This window comes from Cyprinus carpio, chromosome B22, assembly GCF_018340385.1.
Source record: "Cyprinus carpio isolate SPL01 chromosome B22, ASM1834038v1, whole genome shotgun sequence".
NCBI lineage: Eukaryota > Metazoa > Chordata > Actinopteri > Cypriniformes > Cyprinidae > Cyprinus > Cyprinus carpio.
In genome coordinates, this window is record NC_056618.1 from 8181081 (window position 1) to 8198748 (window position 17668).

A 17668-nucleotide genomic window follows, 5' to 3' on the forward strand; every position below is an offset into this window, starting at 1 on the left:
GTAATATTGACAATGAGAGATTCAGAGACAGAATGGTGCTGGATCATCAGACTGGATCTCTCTGACCATCATGAACATCACAAACACAGACTCTGGAGAATATAATCGAGTGTTACTCAACAGCAGCGGCGGCAGTGGAACAGTCTTCAGTGTTACTGTTAATGGTAAGTCATATAATAAATGTTAATAGGGAGATTATACATGTTTTAAGTAAATAATTTATATGTTTTCCCACTTACCTGTATATTCAAATAAATTATCTAGATAATTTCTTTAAAACACATTTATTATTAATTTGTAATTTGTAGATTTATTTGTGGATTGATGGAGTTGTTAGTTTTAACAGTTAGTTTTAATGCAGAAGAGAAGACACTTCTATTTGATAGAATCTGCATTCATCTCAGGAAACATGGTAAAAATTAAGCTTGTCTCAATTTTGACATCAAATGCAGCTCAAATAACATCTGTTTCAATGGTGTGAATGGAAAAAAATGTGGCAAAATATACTTTTAAAAAAAAAAGTCCCTGTAAGTTATTTGGTTAAAAAGTTGCTTTGGATTTAAAGTCTCTGCCAAATGAATAAAAATGCAAATGAAAACATGTAAATTATGTAGGAGATTCAAACAGTACAACTAGAAATAAAAGACTTTCATCAAATAGATTAAAAAAAATAAAAAGCACAATTTCCTTATTGAGTATTTTAATGGGTAATATTCATCTATGTAATATTCATGGGTTGTATGATGTTCATGAAGTTGTTCAAAATCATCTATGAGGCACATGTATGTTTGTGTTTTTGTCTCATATCAGCAGTGATTAATACTTAAAGTTCTTTTTTTCTTTTCAGTTTTTTTCATTGTTGATACAGATAGAGGATCAGTGTCAGTGATGGAAGGAGATTCAGTCACTCTACTGACTGGCATTCAAACAAATCAACCAGAAATGATTAAATGGTATTTTAATGGCTTTCAAATAGCTGTAATCACTGGCGATCTCAGTTATACCTGTACAGATGTTCAGTGTAAAGATGCTGATGAGAGATTCAGAGACAGACTGAAGCTGGATCATCAGACTGTATCTCTGACCATCATGAACATCACAAACACAGACTCTGGACTTTATCAACTAGAGATCAACAGCAGAAGAGGCTCAATCAGTACATTCAGTACAAGGATCTTCATTGTTGTTGTATCTGGTGAGTCATTATGTATAAAAGCAAATTTTGTTAATGTGTTCAATGATGTTTCATCATAAATTTTTCTTTTTAATCAATCTGCAAACAACAAACTATATAGATCAGGGGTCGGCAACCTTTTCGTCATGACGTGCCATTTTTAATTTTTCTGGTTAACCACTGTGCCAACACCCCCCTACCCTCACCCCCCATTATAATGTATTCTATATTTAAACCTTACATACACATTTTTAAATGCTACGATAAAAAAAAAAACAACAAAAAAAAAAAACAATTTGATGCAAATAGTTTATGAATATTTTTAATAAATAGTTTTTTAAACTTCAAAAAAAAAAAAAGTGAATCACAGATACACAGTGAGCCATATGTGTGTGTGAGACAAGCCCAATGCATTAAAACAGTTCAGTTTATGCGCTGCTTTAATTGATGCACGTGTGCACATACACACACACACAACTGGCACACAGAGATCTGAGATCGCGCTGTGCAAAAAGTAACATTCAGAATATGGAAGCAGATTAGTCTCAAATATAATTCACGCAAAAAACACGATTCACACATGCGTAGACAATTTCACATGCATGAAACCTAATTCACGTACACACAAAAAAAATTTCACGTGCGTGAAAAAAAAAATATATTCACAAAAAGCAATTCACATGCGCAAAATAAAATTATATATTCATAAAATACATTTCACAAATGCAAAACACAATTCGTAGATATACAACTGTGCACAAAAACCTTTGAATGTTTAAAATGTACGAGTGTCTGAATGTACAAATCGTCATTTACTACGAATCCACTCGGATTTTGTGTGTGTGTGTGTTTTTTGAGACTTTCCTGGCAGAGCTCTCTTCCCACGTGGGTCTGTCGTACTCTTTAGCCAATCAGATGTGAGCTTACCATTCAACCAATCATATCATAAGCCACTGAGAGTGCATTCAAGGAGCACGATTCTGCGCACCCTTTTGCGCAATATGGATTAATTAGAATGGAAATTAAGCCTTTACATCAGTAATCCCATAGACAGTAAAAGAAATGGACACAGCGACCCAATTGGAACTCAATTGAGACAAGTGAAGCCCATTTTTAGCGATTTGTAGCACTTCCGTTTCTGACACGCAGACTCAAAACTAAGCTTGATGACGTCAGCAACCTGTCTGACAGATGTAAATCTTCTAGTAGCTGTGCATGCAAACTGCCATCGTTAATCTTGCAGAGACTGCGAGCTTGAGCGGGGGAGTTCTTTGGCCTGAGTGAGCAGGAGTAAGTATTCTGATTAATTATATTGTATAGTATTTTAAAATGTAACGCCAGGGCTTCTATGAGCTTCTCTCTTGACGTCTCCCCGATTGCCTGCGAGCTTCTGAATGCACTCTCGGTGGCTTATGATATGATTGGTTGAATGGTAAGCTCGCATCTGATTGGCTAAAGAGTACGACAGACCCACGTGGGAAGAGAGCTCTGCCAGGAAAGTCTCAAAAACACACACACACAAATCCGAGTGGATTCGTAGTAAATGACGATTTGTACATTCAGTCACTCGTACAATTTAAACATTCAAAGGTTTTTGTGCACAGTTGTATATCTACGAATTGTGTTTTGCATTTGTGAAATGTATTTTATGAATATATAATTTTATTTTGCGCATGTGAATTGCTTTTTGTGAATATATATATTTTTTTCACGCACATGAATTTTTTTTTTTTGTGTACGTGAATTAGGTTTCATGCATGTGAAATTGTTTACGCATATGTGAATCGTGTTTTTTGCGTGAATTATATTTGAGACTAATCTGTCTCCATATCAGAAGCTCATAAACTTGTCAGTGCTGCCACGCGACTTTTATTAATCGATAGTGAATCGCTACATTATATTTCTCAGCAACAAGGGGGCAAAATCGCTTCATTGTTTGTAGAGAGTGACAGACGCAGACAATTTACACAATTCTCTCTCTCTCTCAAAATGGCCATATTTGAGAACATTTTTCATCACTGGATATAGCTGTCAGTCAATAAACATTTCTTTTGTAAATCGTATTATTAAAAGTTGACTAATATTAAATGATTTGCAGCTTCATCTTACCTTGCTCTCTTTAATGTTAAACTGACGCTTCGCATGCTTGTGTCAACAGTAAACCCCGCCTACTTTGATTTGATTGGCCATCTCAGTCATTTTGACATTGACGAGCGCTGTTAGACCGCTAAGGCTTTGATCTGAAGCGCCTGGTATGTGCAGCATTCGCGCGCGCATCCGTAGACTAACGCAAGTTTATTCTCACACTTTAATAGCATTTATAGCTCCTAACAGGCTGTGTGACTATGAGAAGTTATTACCTCAAAATGTACTTCAGTATGCAGTTTTCCACTGTTGGATCGCGTGCCGTAGGTTGCCGACCCCTGATATAGATCATGTTTTTGCAAGTGCATTTACTATTAAATTGGAATTTGTCAATGTAAACTAGCCTATACATTTAGTTGAGTATGATTTCAAAGTTGAGTTTATATTAATTAATTTATTTAAGTTAAAACAAAACAACAGCAGTTTATTAAATGGTTTACTATTCACTGTAAAAAATAATCCGTAAAATATACGGTAAAAAACTGGCAGCTGTGGTTGCCAGAATTGTACCGTAAAAAATACGGTAACACCGTTTTAGGTTTAATGGTTTTACCTTTAATGTACAGTTTAATACCGTAATTTTAACTGATATAATATTAATATACCAACTTATTGAAGTACTGAAATCTGTTTTGTACTTCTGTAATACACTGGTAACCACCAAAAGCAGGTGGTGATGAGAAAGTCACGTGATGAAACAAAGCCCATCACAAGCAGATTTTAAATAATAAGATACATAGAAGGTGCACAGTGTCATTCACACAAGCACTAAACACCATCATGGTGAGACTCATTAAACTGAAATATGCAATAAACATTAATTTAACAGCATTATATGTAACATACAACCCTAATAAACATAACGGATAAGAAAAAAATAAGAAGAAACATTGTTATTTCAAAGAAAAAACATCAAATTCAAACAAAATTTGAAATGCAACACAGAGAATTCTGGGAATGTCAGTTTACGGTTTTTCCTTGTAAATTTGACAGGAAATTACCGTTAACCATTTAACAGGTTTGTACTGTAGCATTTTCACAGTTTTTTTACCGTTAAAATCACAGTCAAACACTTTAAAATTACATGTAAAGTCCAATACAGTTTTTCACCGTATATAGTAGTGGAATTTACCATAAACCATTTAACAGGTTTTTACTGTAGCATTTTCACAGTATTTTACCGTTAAATTTACGGTCATTTTTTACAGTACTCGCATTGCTTAAATCACTGGAGATCTCAGTTTTATCTGTACTGATGTTCAGTGTAATGAAGGTACTGAGAGATTCAGAGACAGACTGCAGCTGGATCATCAGACTGGATCTCTGACCATCATGAACATCAACACCACAGACTCTGGACTTTATCATCGTGAGATCAGCGGCAACACCCGTGAAATTATATTAGGTGTTGTAGTACATTGTGAGTCATTAGGTTTTAAAGCAAATCTTGTACATTTAAAAGATTTTACATCAATAATGTGTTTAGTGATAGTCTTGTTATGGAGAAGATGCTAGTTTTTCATCAAACAATCTCTGGTCATCTTTTCAGAGGATTTGATTCAAACAAACTATGCAAAATGTGTTCATAAGCACAAAATGTCATCAAATGTTGCTTGTCAGAAAACACATGAAAACCAGTTTCATATCCACAGATTTCACATGTGGATCTACAACCAGCTGTTGGTTTGTGTTTCAGGTGTTTCTGCTGCTGAACGAGATGAAATAAAGAGAAAGTCAGTGAAGGAGGGAGAATCTGTCACTTTAGATCCTGATGTAGTAAAAAACCTAAATGATTTAAAGATGTGGTATTTTAATGAGATTCTCATCGCTGAAATCACTGGAGATCAGAGTAAGATCTGCACAGATGTTCGGTGTGAAGAGAGATTCAGAGACAGACTGGAGCTGGATCATCAGACTGGATCTCTGACCATCACAAACACCAGAACCACTGACTCTGGAGATTATAAACTAAATATCACCAGCGGCAGATTCAGCATCAAGAGGAGCTTCAGTGTTTCTGTCACAGGTGAGTATCTTTTAGTCATTAAATGTATTTTTCAAGTTTTAAAATACAGTTCGAAATTGTTTTCATTGTAGCCTGTTTAAAATGGTGAGCTGTGTGACTCAAGGTTAAAATATAACAGATCATCTCTATTAACCGCACATAAGATACACATCAAGAGACACAAGAAGCATGTGCTGTAAACAAGTCTAATGTTAACTATGAAAAACTGCATAATATTAGTCATTGTTCTCATGAACTCTGTTGTTAACAGTGATGTGATGTTGTTTTAACTGCTGTTCCTCAAAAACACGCCAGATTTGCCAGCTGTCTCACTAGCATACAACTGATGACCAAAGTAGAATGACATAAGTATAAGTAGAAATGACTGTCTTTCTTCAGCTGACCGGACAGGAATATATGCTGCCGTTTCTGCTGTTCTGATGTTCTTGGTTGCATCTGCTGGTTTAATTTACTTCTGCAAGTGCCATTCAAGAAGGAAATGTGAGTGTTATATACAGCTGATTTAACAAGGACATGAGAATTTGAGATTTGTGTAGAATCAATAAATATATATATATATATACTAATTAATTAATTAATTATTATTTAAATACCATTTAACCAAAGTACTGTGTGTTTAATTCGAGTTATTATTTTTCTAACAGACATCAAGACACAGCAAAGTCATCAGGTGAGATACAGTGTGAACTGAATCTGTCTGTCTGGAAAATACAAATAAATATTGCTTAAAAACATCATTTATTTTTATAGAAACTCTTCAAGACAGCACTGCTCTCATGCTGTTACACTTTATATTAAACACAGTGGTGTGATTAAATGTTGTTATAATACAATTGTATTCATTTATTACTTTTGCCCATTTATATTTACCATAAGGTGTTACGATGGCCAATAAGTATTAAAAAAATGTAATTAAAAATATTCATTGTAATATAAAAAAATAAAAAAATAAAACAAACAACATATCACAGATAATATAAAACTCTTTCCACCATAATAACAAAAAAAACAAAAAAATTTAAAATATAAAAACAAAATATATATATCATCTTTTTATTATTTTTTTCTGTTTTTCTACAGTCAAACGCTGTTGAAGACTCATCCTCAAATCAGTCTGTGGAGGCAAACACTCCTCATGAATCGTCATCAAATCAGACTGAGTCTGAGGCGGCCAGTGAGACATTAACATAACCCTGTTTTTTATTTTGATATTTTCATTGAAAAAAAACACGGAGAGGAGTTGGGGAAACGAGAGAAGTGGATAAAGCTATCATTACTCAAAGAGAAATAGCTTATTATAGATCTATCTTATTATATTACAGATTTAGATTTCCAATACCAGTAATTAAACACTAAAGAAAACTATATCAACATGCAGAATTGTTGACAAAAAGACAAGACTAAAATTAAGTTTTAATTTATTAAAATCCTGTTTTATTTTTTCCCCAAACATTTGAATGAGAAATATAATAAAACATGAATTTAGATTTTGAACAAACTAATCATGATGATCAGATAAACCATGCAGCGAGACTAAATGTCATGTTTTCTTTTGCTAAAATTAGAAAACTAAAACCAAAAAAAAAAAAAAAAAAAAAAAAGATAAGGGTGACTAAATACAATAAACACTAAAAGGACATTTGACTAAATTAAAAATAGCTGACATTAATAAAAGCAGCTTTTAAACTGCAAGACTTTTTGTCCATTTGTTTGATTAGCTGACTGATTTTTTTTGAACAAGTAATATTAAAATGTGCGATGCAAGTGCAGATACACTAATGAGTGTCAGTCAAACACACAGGTGTTGAATTGTGTCTGTACTACCGTTACTTGTGACGTTACGGTCATTATTAACCGTATTAGCATATTGACAACACCAGAGAGAAACCTCCCTGATGAAACAGTGTGCTGTTATTCCTAACATTCACGTTACACTAAACTGCCATTTATTGCAGGAATCTTTTTTAAAATTGATGAAGCACTTTGGATTTGTTTGTTTGTGGGGTCACAGATTTATGGCTAAAGTTTCAAATCCTGCAAGTGTTGATCCATGAAGTATCACCATAGTGTCTTCGATCAAAACACTGGAAACTGGATCTCAGGAACTGAACCTGGACCAGAACAAAATGCCAAATGCCAAATATATATATATATTATATATATATATATATGTTTATATATATATATATATATATGTATGTATGTATATAGTATGTATGTATATATATGTATATATATATATATATATATATAAATTCACTGTATATTAACTTCTATATCACAAAATTTTAACTCAATGAAATTATTATTAGTTACAATAAAAATAATATTATATTCACAACAATTTAATTATCTTTTATTACTCTATCAGAAATTACACAAATATGCACTTTGTTATAATGTTCAGATGTTTGCTACTTTATCCGTAATGTCTTCATTTGTAAATTATACTTTCTTTGTCAAATGTTTTTCTTTTTCCTTTGTAACTCTTTTAGAAGTTTAGAAGTACAGTGAGATTTAGTAAGTGAAATTTGTTATGCTTCTGTTTTTGTAAATGCTTTCAGAAATGTTATTTCAGTGTCACCCCTCACCAAAATCTGTACTGCAACCTCAGCAGAAGACCAAAACATGTGCCTTGCACACTTGCAATATTTTTAGAAACATTCTTCCCTTTTGGTTATCTCTTGCAGCATCCAAAGAAAATGTGCTTTATGTGCTTTGACACAATGTGTGTTGTATAAAGCACTGCATAAATAAAGGTGACTTGACTTGACTTTAATTCATAAAAAAATAAAGAAAAGAAACTTGTAAGATCTTTGTATGTCCGTGTAACAAGTGCCATTAAAACAGATCTGAGTTTAACAGAAGATTTGGTCTGGTTGTATTTTGGCTTTGTCATAATGTTGTTTAAACATTTAATTCATGTATAAAGATTAGGTCTACATTATTTTAAAACACCTAAATAAAATGTCTCACAAAAAGATTGTATAGTGAAAAATAAAATGGAAAATGTTCCAAAGCCTTAATTCTGAGTTATGCCAGCCAAGAACCCCATTAGGAGTTTTCTTACTGTATGACCATCAGCATACTTCACTTTGTGACAAAATTAATATTTAATTAGATTAAAAAACTTGAAAGTGTGAGATAAAATTATAATTATAATGAAAAACTTAACTTACATACATAAAGTAAAAAGGGTGTTGTTTTACACTACCATTGAGAAATTTTGACCAAAGTATGTTATAGACTTTTAATTAAGACCCTAAAAATCATATCAACTTGTAGAAAATAGGCATCTGATGCCCCCTTTAATGACATTTGGCAAACCCACTCCTATTGCATGACGTTAGCAGGGCAGATGACATAAAAGGATCAGGCTCAGAAAAACAGATCCTGATACTTGACATCGGCTCCAGACTTCCCTGGAAGAAACTAAACTAAAATTAATCTTTGGTAATGAACATCCTTACCAGCAGAAAACATATGAAGCCATTAAAAAATAATGGATTAGATTATAGATAATAGATTAATAAATGATAAAAGTCAATGAAAAAATTATAAACAACATTTATCAGCTGGGAATATATGCTCGACCTAAACCAACTTCAAAAAAAATAACAACAAAAAAACACAACAACAAAACAAGACAAGCCCACAAAACCAATGACAACCAATCAGATCACAGCTTCAGCAGAATCACAACAGTGGACAGAGTCTGAGGAATAAAAAAATGAAACTGAGATCAGATCAGGGGGGTATTCCAGAAAGCAGGTTATGTGACATACCCGGGTATGTTTAAGAGTAAGTAAGTGGATAACCTCAACTTTCGGTTCCAAAAACTGAGTTAATTTCAGGGTATGTTAGTAGTCATAGCAACTCACTCTCTGAACTTAACCTGCTCCTGTTCCAGGGTTAGTTCACTTCAGCGAGCCTTCAGTGGGCGTGACAGTTGCGAACAACATTATATAATATTACAATATGTAATATAGCCTAGCATATATATATCCAGACTGGACTATTGCAATGCTTCCTGTGAACGGGTACGCCTTGTGGTGCCATCCCAAAGAGGTTCAAAATCACTCTCACGGACTTTTTCCTGGACTGCTCCCAGCTGGTGGAATGACCTCCCGATCTCAATTCGAACAGCTGAGTCTTTACTCATTTTCAAAAAAACATCTAAAGACTCATCCATCTTTTCGCTCTGCACTTAACCAACTAATACTAGTACTTACCTTTTTTTCTTTTTCTTTTTTTATCATATTCCAAAAAAAAAAAAAAAACCCCTGGCTACGGTGTTCTGACTAGACTAACTGAGACTTGTCATAGCACTTGTATATAATATCTATTGTTTCTACTGTTCTCATTTGTAAGTCGCTTTGGATAAAAGCGTCTGCTAAATGATTAAATGTAAATGTAAATGTAAATATATATATATATATGATATGTTAATGATGAAGCGCTAATATAAGTAATAAATAAGGTAATATATTATTCTAATATGATTATTTCTTTTATTGGCATATATAAGAGTTATGTGTATAAATTATAAAACACTATGACAAGGTAATGTTTAACTTATATATATTTATTTTATTTATTACGTTATATTATCTCACACATGGATTTTCTATATTGTCTAAATTCTAAATCAAAATACATATCTGATATGACTTAATATATAATTAGCATAAAACACACAATATAATTCACATTCTTCTCAGGGATTAAAGATTAAATGGAAAAAAAAATAAAAATGATTGCACAGCCATCAATTAGGTGGCGATATGCACTAAGCATGTAAACAACTAATGAACAAAAGAAGAAGAAAGAAACACGCTTGGCTTTTTTCTTAGCGTCCGTGACTCGTCGATGCTCTGTGAGTCTTGAGTCCAGGAACATACTCTGAGTTGAATGAACTTACTCCTGGACGCGTTTTTGGAACCACATACCTCGAGTAAGCAAGGTGTGGGGTTAATCGAGAGTTCAGGGTTTAGTTCACGGTAAGTTAACCCTGCTTTCTGGAATACACCCCAGCTCAACCACAGGCATAAACTCTTGTACAATAGACTTACCTTATCGGACAGAGTTGAGTGATGTCCAGATGTGTGGTCTGGTTGGTGAATGAATAAGACACAACACAGCTGTAGGAATTCTTCAGACACTCCAGAGGTAGAGAGAGACTGATGCTGAGATCAGACACACTGATGCTGGACAATAAACTGTTTCCTTTGTACCAGGAGAGAGTCACATGACCCACATTCACCACTGAACACACCAATGAACAATTGGACGATGATGAAGACCATTGTGGAGAGTCTCTGGTAATGACAGGAACAGGCAGATGAGCTGAAAAACATGAGACAAGATAAATGAGGTTGAAGACGTTCTAGTTGATGAAGAAGAAGTATCAAGAGAAACCAAGACTGATCAAAGTAGAGTTTATATTTAACTCCCTTAACTCACCATAGACAGTGAGACTGAAAATCTTGCTCACTTTTCTGTTGATCCGTAGTTCATAAAGTCCAGAGTCCGTGGCTCTAGTGTTTGTGATGTCAGAGATCCAGTCTGATGATTCACTTTCAGTCCGCCTTTGAAACTCCTAACAGCAAGTTCATTATTTAGATGAAATCTGCCATTGTTTCATATACAATTGTTCTATAGTCTGTAGCAGGGACGGACTGGCCATCTGGACGCTGAAGAAGTCCAGAACAGCAGTCCATCTGAAGGCCCTCGGCCTGCTGATTCATCATCAAAGAAAAAGTGTCAGATTAAATGACATTGACAACCAACAAAAGGGGGAAACTAATGCAATCTATTTTTGCTTATAAGAAACCGAAACTGCTGTATACGCCCTGCAATATCTTTTTTAACTGTCCTCTTATGTTGTTTTGAGAATGTTTTTTAGGCCACTAATAAAAAATAGGACCGCTGTACATTTGTTTGTTGCAAATTTACAGACAATGAAACTGAGATGTTTATTTGTTGGGGTGATAGTGCTGTCAACTGATAACAAAGTTTCCCTTCTCAATTTGCTTAACTGCACAAGTTTTATAGTTTATAAAATCTTTAAAAACAAATACCATTAATTATACTTTAATTTGCTTCAATAAAAAGGAAATTGAGTAAAACGATGTAAAAGGTGTGTGAACGTGGATTAGTAATCTGGCCTCTTGGTATAAAGGAGAAAAAATGCTTTTTACAACAAACTGTGTTGATGCTTCGAAGCTTTTAACACAGTGCTCTCTCCGCCATCTGGTGGTCAATAAAAATGATGACACCAACTGTATCATTTAGATCAGGGGTCACCAAACTCAGTCCTGGAGGGCCGGTGTCCTGCAGAGTTTAGCTCCAACTTGCCTCAACACACCTGCCTGGAGGTTTCAAGTATACCTAGTTAGAGTTTGATTAGCTGGTTAAGGTGTGTTTAATTAGGGTTGGAACTAAACTCTGCCGGACACCGGCCCTCCAGGACCGAGTTTGGTGACCCCTGATTTAGATGTTTTGTTCATTGGGATACAATACAAAGATTCAATTTAATAATCAATAATCACATTAGTAATAGCAACACGTCATTTCTCAGCGATAAACTATACAAAATTCACAAAATTTTTCAAAATATCAAATTAAAATGATAATAAAGACTTTATTTTCTTCATTTTATTTGCATCAACCTTGTCTTTTCACAAAAATAGAATGTTTAATACCCTAATAAATTAGACCTACGTCATTTTTTCATTGCATTTAATTTTGTATCTTCCATACAAAAGAACGCATGCACATTGTTAAAAAACACAAACTCAGTTATTGCATTTAGGCTACTATATTTTGCAATAATATATTTTTTTCTCGCCAATGTGAGCTGTTGACAACAGAGGACGGCGTTTACAAGCAGCACAGATGTTTGTGGTTAAAGAAGGACTTCTATCTTTTTTGGGAACAGTGGTTGAGCCCGCAAAGTGTTTTAATTTCTATTCAGTCACAGACATTCACATGTCATTGTTTTTAATAGTAGTACTATAATTAACAACGATACACAAAGAAAAAAAAAAATAAATGTATATGTCTATGTTTGAGCCTAGCGTGACGTGTGAGGTAAGGAAGTTTCGCACATCACACACAAAAACAAATAAACAATAAATCCAAGTTAGAACAGCCTAGCGTGATGTCTATGAGATAACGAGCGTGACTTGTTTCACCGGTCACGTGACAGCTTCATTTCGCACATGCTCACGCGAGAACACTGTTTCGAAGCAATGCTAGTGTCAAAACTCGAAACGTAGCGGTGTCAAAAACTTGAAAACGTAGCGGTGATGCAGAAAGACGGTGTTCGAACTTTTCTTCGAACTTTTTTTATACAGTTGTTAGCGACTATTTTCTTTCTTTCTTTTTGACAAAATACGACATAAAGCTTCGACGCAGAGCTTGAAGTGTTTTATTCACGCTGCAGATTTAGCTTATTCTGTTACTTTCACTTTGATTTCGTCGACTCAGACGTTCATTTCAATAGAATCCTGGTTTATTTTTTTTTATCATTATTTTATTTATTTTTTCAACTGGAAAGAGATGAAGAAGATAATTACTTTTTTGTTAGGATATATCTGCCTATTTTTCCTGCATGGTAAGACATTTATTTGTTACGGTCGCTTGTGATCACCGGGGAAAACTGGTTTCATTTCGTAAAACTTAAACTCAGCTGTACTATTCCATTGATTTATTTTTGTTTCATAAGTGCACCAATTGTTGTTTTAAATAGTTAAGGGTTTAGAATGTATTTTTTATACAATTTTATATTTCTGACCGGTTCAAAAGTGGCCTAATGATCCTGCAATGAGTCCTGCAGAGAATTCTCTCCAATCCTAACCAAACACACTGATCACGGTCTGAGGCTACTATAAAGTTTTTATTTATGTATTTATTTTTAATCAAAGCTTGACCAAAACTCTGCAGGACTGTCGTTGGCCACCGTGCCACGGCCAAGAGGGTAGCCTGGACATAAAACAGGGGCCATTTTGCTACGCTTTCACAACACGCAGACCGGAAGTCTGAACATAAACAATGTGGAAGGGCGTAGTTTTGTTTTGATCATTTGAATATTATTATTTGTTTGTTTGTAAAAAGGTGTTTTGTGCTATCGTTCACACATGTAAAGTTGGTTAATAACCCTTATGAAAATTAACCATGGTTTTACAACAAATGAAACAAATGAAATGAAAAGAACTGCACTTAAGTCATATTGTGCTGATAACTGTTGTCTTTTTTTAGCAATATAATGAGACTAGACGACCTTCTGGGGAAGGGTTAGAGTGATAGTCAGGTATATGAGGTGGTTTAAACATGTTTAGAGCTTACAGGACTAGACCACAGGAGTTAGTGTTTGAGGATGAGGATCATGATGCTTCTGCTCATCTCAGAGGTTCAGGAGCCCAGTGTGGAAGCTGGAGGAACTCAACACACAGCTCCAGCTGAAGCTTGGGCTCTGAACCTCTGGGGTGCGTGGGACATGAAATTCATTTCATTCGCGCGTGAAATTCGCTTCACGCGAATTCGCGTCATGGGAGGGGCTTCTGCTAGTTATGTTCACGCAGCATTGTGATTTCAACCACCATTTATTCGGATAATTTTAAAAATATTACTGTAATGGTGTCATGAAATGTAGTTTTAAAGTATTCCAGGCGAGAATGTAGTTGTTTAAAACTCAAATATGCATTGTTGTTTTGGATTTTCCCTCTGCTCGCGACGTCGTAATCACGTCACTACTAGAACAAGCTCCTGATTGGTTAACGCGGCACGAAATTTCGCCAAAGTTCAGATTTTTCAACTCGCGCGCCGGCTCATTTTAATGGCGCTGCAGGTTTAATCCAAATAAACAACACAAATCTCAACAATTAAATCACTCACATCATATGGTGCATTCACATCAGACGCAAATTAATTCAATTTATAAATCCAAATAAATAACACAAATTTTCATATGATGCATTTTATGAAACATTTAGCTATTCTACAAACTTATAATCAAAATATTTAGACTACATTTTAAGTCATCTAGGATTTCTTTGGTTAGTAAACATACCTGTATCCTACTTTATAATGATGGTCATCACAGGCATAATCCATATTCTGACCCATATATGAGGATAATGATGATGATGATGATAATAATAATAATAATAAACATATTTATTCAGAGGAAGTTAAACTATGTTCATGTAGGTTATTGTACATGCACCTTTTGTACATGTACATTTGTAAAGATAAAAAACGTTGTTTAGAAATGATCAATGACCCTAGTAATGACGGTCTTCTTGTTCTTCGTTTCTAAGCTTTACAACAACTTTTGAGGAAGTGATGAGCAAGGTTTCTGCTGCCGTCACCAAATTAGTTTTTGCCTACTATGCCAATACAATATATTTACCTTTTAGAAAAGTTATCAAGAAACATACTTTTAAAGGCAAAACAGAAGAATGTAAAAAGGCTGTTGGCTCATAAATCAATAGCTGAAATCATTAAATAACGCAACACAATTTATTCAATTCTGTGCTTAGATGAACAGTTACAATCTAAGCATAACTTGAGGCTGATGTTATTAAAACAATGTTGATCTTTTCTAAATGGTTTGATTTTGTAAACATTAAGTGCATAAATTATGTTAGAATATGCCCTCACGGTGTGATCTCTATAAAGTGTAGCTTATTGTTGTTGCATTTGTTATAAAACAAACAAACAAACAAAAATCTTCATTAAACTAAAAATGAGTGAAGTGTGAATTGTGCTGTCCACCTTTAGCCTGTGGCTGTGGCTGATGGACTACAAGGTAGATCTGTCCATCTTGACTGCTCTTAATTCACTCCTCTGCAGATGCCTGCTCTCGGGCTTTTCAAATCAGACTTTTGATAGACTGGCTGATATTTCTCATTCTGTCCTTTTCTTAAGTCCCGCCCCTTTGAAACTTCTGTTTTGAAGCGTGTGTATAACACACACCAGTAGCACTTGAGAGTAGAGCCTGCAAAGGAACATCTCATTGGTTTTACTGAACGAGTGTGTAATAGGTGTAATATTCATTATGAAGACAAGAAAATAGTTGGTAGCATGAATTCACAAATTTATGTATAGAGAAAGAGGATAAAATATGAATCAGTATGTGTTGAGTGATGTGTGTTACATTATGAATCCAGAAATATTTCTCTACTCACAATCTTTATGATATGTAGAAAAATATTTCACTGCATTTTTCTGTTGTGTGTTTTGTTTGGCTTATGATTGTCTGTTCATTTCTTCTTCAGGTTCATCTGGAGTTAGTGCAGGTGATGTGTCAGTGTCAGTGAATGAGGGAGATTCAGTCTTTCTACACACTGGTGTTAAAACAAACCAACAAGAAGAGGTTGCATGGTATTTTAATGACACTCGTATCGCTCGAATCACTGGAGATTTTAGTTTAATCTGCACAGATGATGAGTGTAAAGATAGATTCAGAGACAGACTGAAGCTGGATCATCAGACTGGATCTCTGACCATCACAGACATCAGAACCACAGACTCTGGAGATTATAAACTAGTGATAATTAGCAGCAGCAGCGACAGTATAAAGATCTTCAGAGTTGCTGTTAATGGTGAGTCATTTAATAAATGTTAATAGGGAGATTAAACATGTTTTAAGTACATCATTTGTGTGTTTTTCCACTTACCTGTATATTCACATAAATGATATAGATAATTTCTTTAAAACACCTTTATTTTTCATTTGTAATTTGTAGATTTATTTGTGGATTAAGTTGTTAGTTTTAACAGTTAGTTTTGCAGTTGTGCTCTAAAACAATGACAATTTCTCATCATATAATATCTGATGTCAGCTTCTCTTAGTTGAGTATTTAATGTAAAAACAGTATGTAAAATGTGTTTTGTAAGTATAAAACTTAGATAAATGTTGTTTGTCAGATTCAAAGTCAAGAAAGGTTTGTGCAATAGCATTCGTGTTTAAAGTTCTCTCAGGTTATGGAGGGTTTTTTTCATCAGCAGAGATCCAGCAGCTGTTGGTTTGTGTTTCAGATGTTCCTGCTGCTCAACGAGATGAAAAGAAGACCAAGTCTGTAGTGGAGGGACAGTCTGTCACTTTAGACCCTGATGTAACCAAAAACCCAAATGATGTGATGATGTGGTATTTTAATGACACTCTCATCGCTGAAATCACTGGAGATCAGAGTAAGATCTGTGAAGATGAACAGTGTAAAGAGAGATTCAAAAACAGACTGAAGCTGGACAATCAGAGTGGATCTCTGACCATCATGAACACCAGAATCACAGACTCTGGAGATTATAAAACTACAGATCAGTGGCAGCAGCAGCAGCGTTGTTATCACCAGTTTAAAGAGCTTCAGTATTTCTATCACCGGTGAGCATAATTCTATGCATTTCAGTGCATTTTAAAATACATTTCCGTGTTTTATATCAATCCAAAAGAGCAGCTTTTCACACAGTTCACACACACACACACACACACACACACATATATATATATATATATATATTATGTAAACAAAACTTGTGTATATATACACTCTAATTAGCAAAGTAATGTGTGTTTTAGTGAGTTTATTGATGTTTTAACAGACACCAGGACTGTGACTGCCACAATGATCAGGTAAGATTAAAAACAATGAATCCGTTTACCTACAAAAAAAAAAAAAAAAAACATGTTTAATGTGATTTTATGTGGTTTTGATTTCAAAGAATCATTACATTGGAAACAAAAATAATAGCAGGACTCATCAGAACAAGCTTTGGTCTTTTTCATAATAAAAAATGGTAAGGATACATTTTTTATATAATTGAGAATGAGAATTATATTTAATATTTTAGTTATTTTTAAAAGAAGAACACCATATGTTCTGCAAACATAAAAAGAAATACACTTGTAGTTCCTAAGATGACAGTGTAATGCAGTTTATCATATTCATTAATATTTAACAAAAGAACACCATATATTCTGCAAACATAAAAAGAAATACACTTGCAATTCCATTTTTTTTGTGTAAGTGAATCATTAGTCCTGTTCATGTCTTTTACCTTCTGTGAATCTGTTTTCTTACAGGTGACTGGTGTTTATAATTTGTCTCCTGATCAGAATGACGTTCCACTGATGGATGTTGCTCATGAGAGGTCCTCTAATCACACTAATGCTCTAGCAATGAATAATCACAACGACACTTACCCTAAACACACCAATGAGGTGTAATATTATTAATTATTTTGATACTTCCCTCATCACACTGATGCTCCAGTGAAGAACACCACCAATGACTCGTCCTCTAATCACACTGATGCTC

General features: G+C 34.2%; 2 protein-coding genes across 3 annotated transcripts in view; both read left to right on the plus strand.

The window, feature by feature from the left end:
• LOC109066867 overlaps positions 1 to 16809 on the plus strand; it is a 68474-nt gene extending 51665 nt beyond the window's left edge. The window contains exons 1-3 of one of the 2 annotated variants that reach the window (XM_042749352.1): positions 12690 to 12963; positions 15629 to 15955; positions 16392 to 16809. In XM_042749352.1, coding sequence (XP_042605286.1) covers positions 12909 to 12963; positions 15629 to 15955; positions 16392 to 16738 — 729 coding nt within the window. In that variant the 5' untranslated portion in view covers positions 12690 to 12908 and the 3' untranslated portion in view covers positions 16739 to 16809. Of the gene's footprint in view, positions 1 to 12689; positions 12964 to 15628; positions 15956 to 16391 lie in introns of those variants that run through there. The other variant, XM_042749353.1, reaches the window with a different exon arrangement.
• LOC109086916 lies at positions 44 to 6921 on the plus strand. The gene is made up of 6 exons (XM_042749348.1): positions 44 to 164; positions 848 to 1195; positions 5016 to 5345; positions 5724 to 5825; positions 5990 to 6015; positions 6426 to 6921. Exons 1-6 carry the CDS (start codon positions 71 to 73, stop codon positions 6534 to 6536), a joined length of 1011 nt encoding a protein of 336 aa, XP_042605282.1. The 5' UTR covers positions 44 to 70; the 3' UTR covers positions 6537 to 6921.
• Positions 16810 to 17668: the final 859 nt, after the last annotated feature.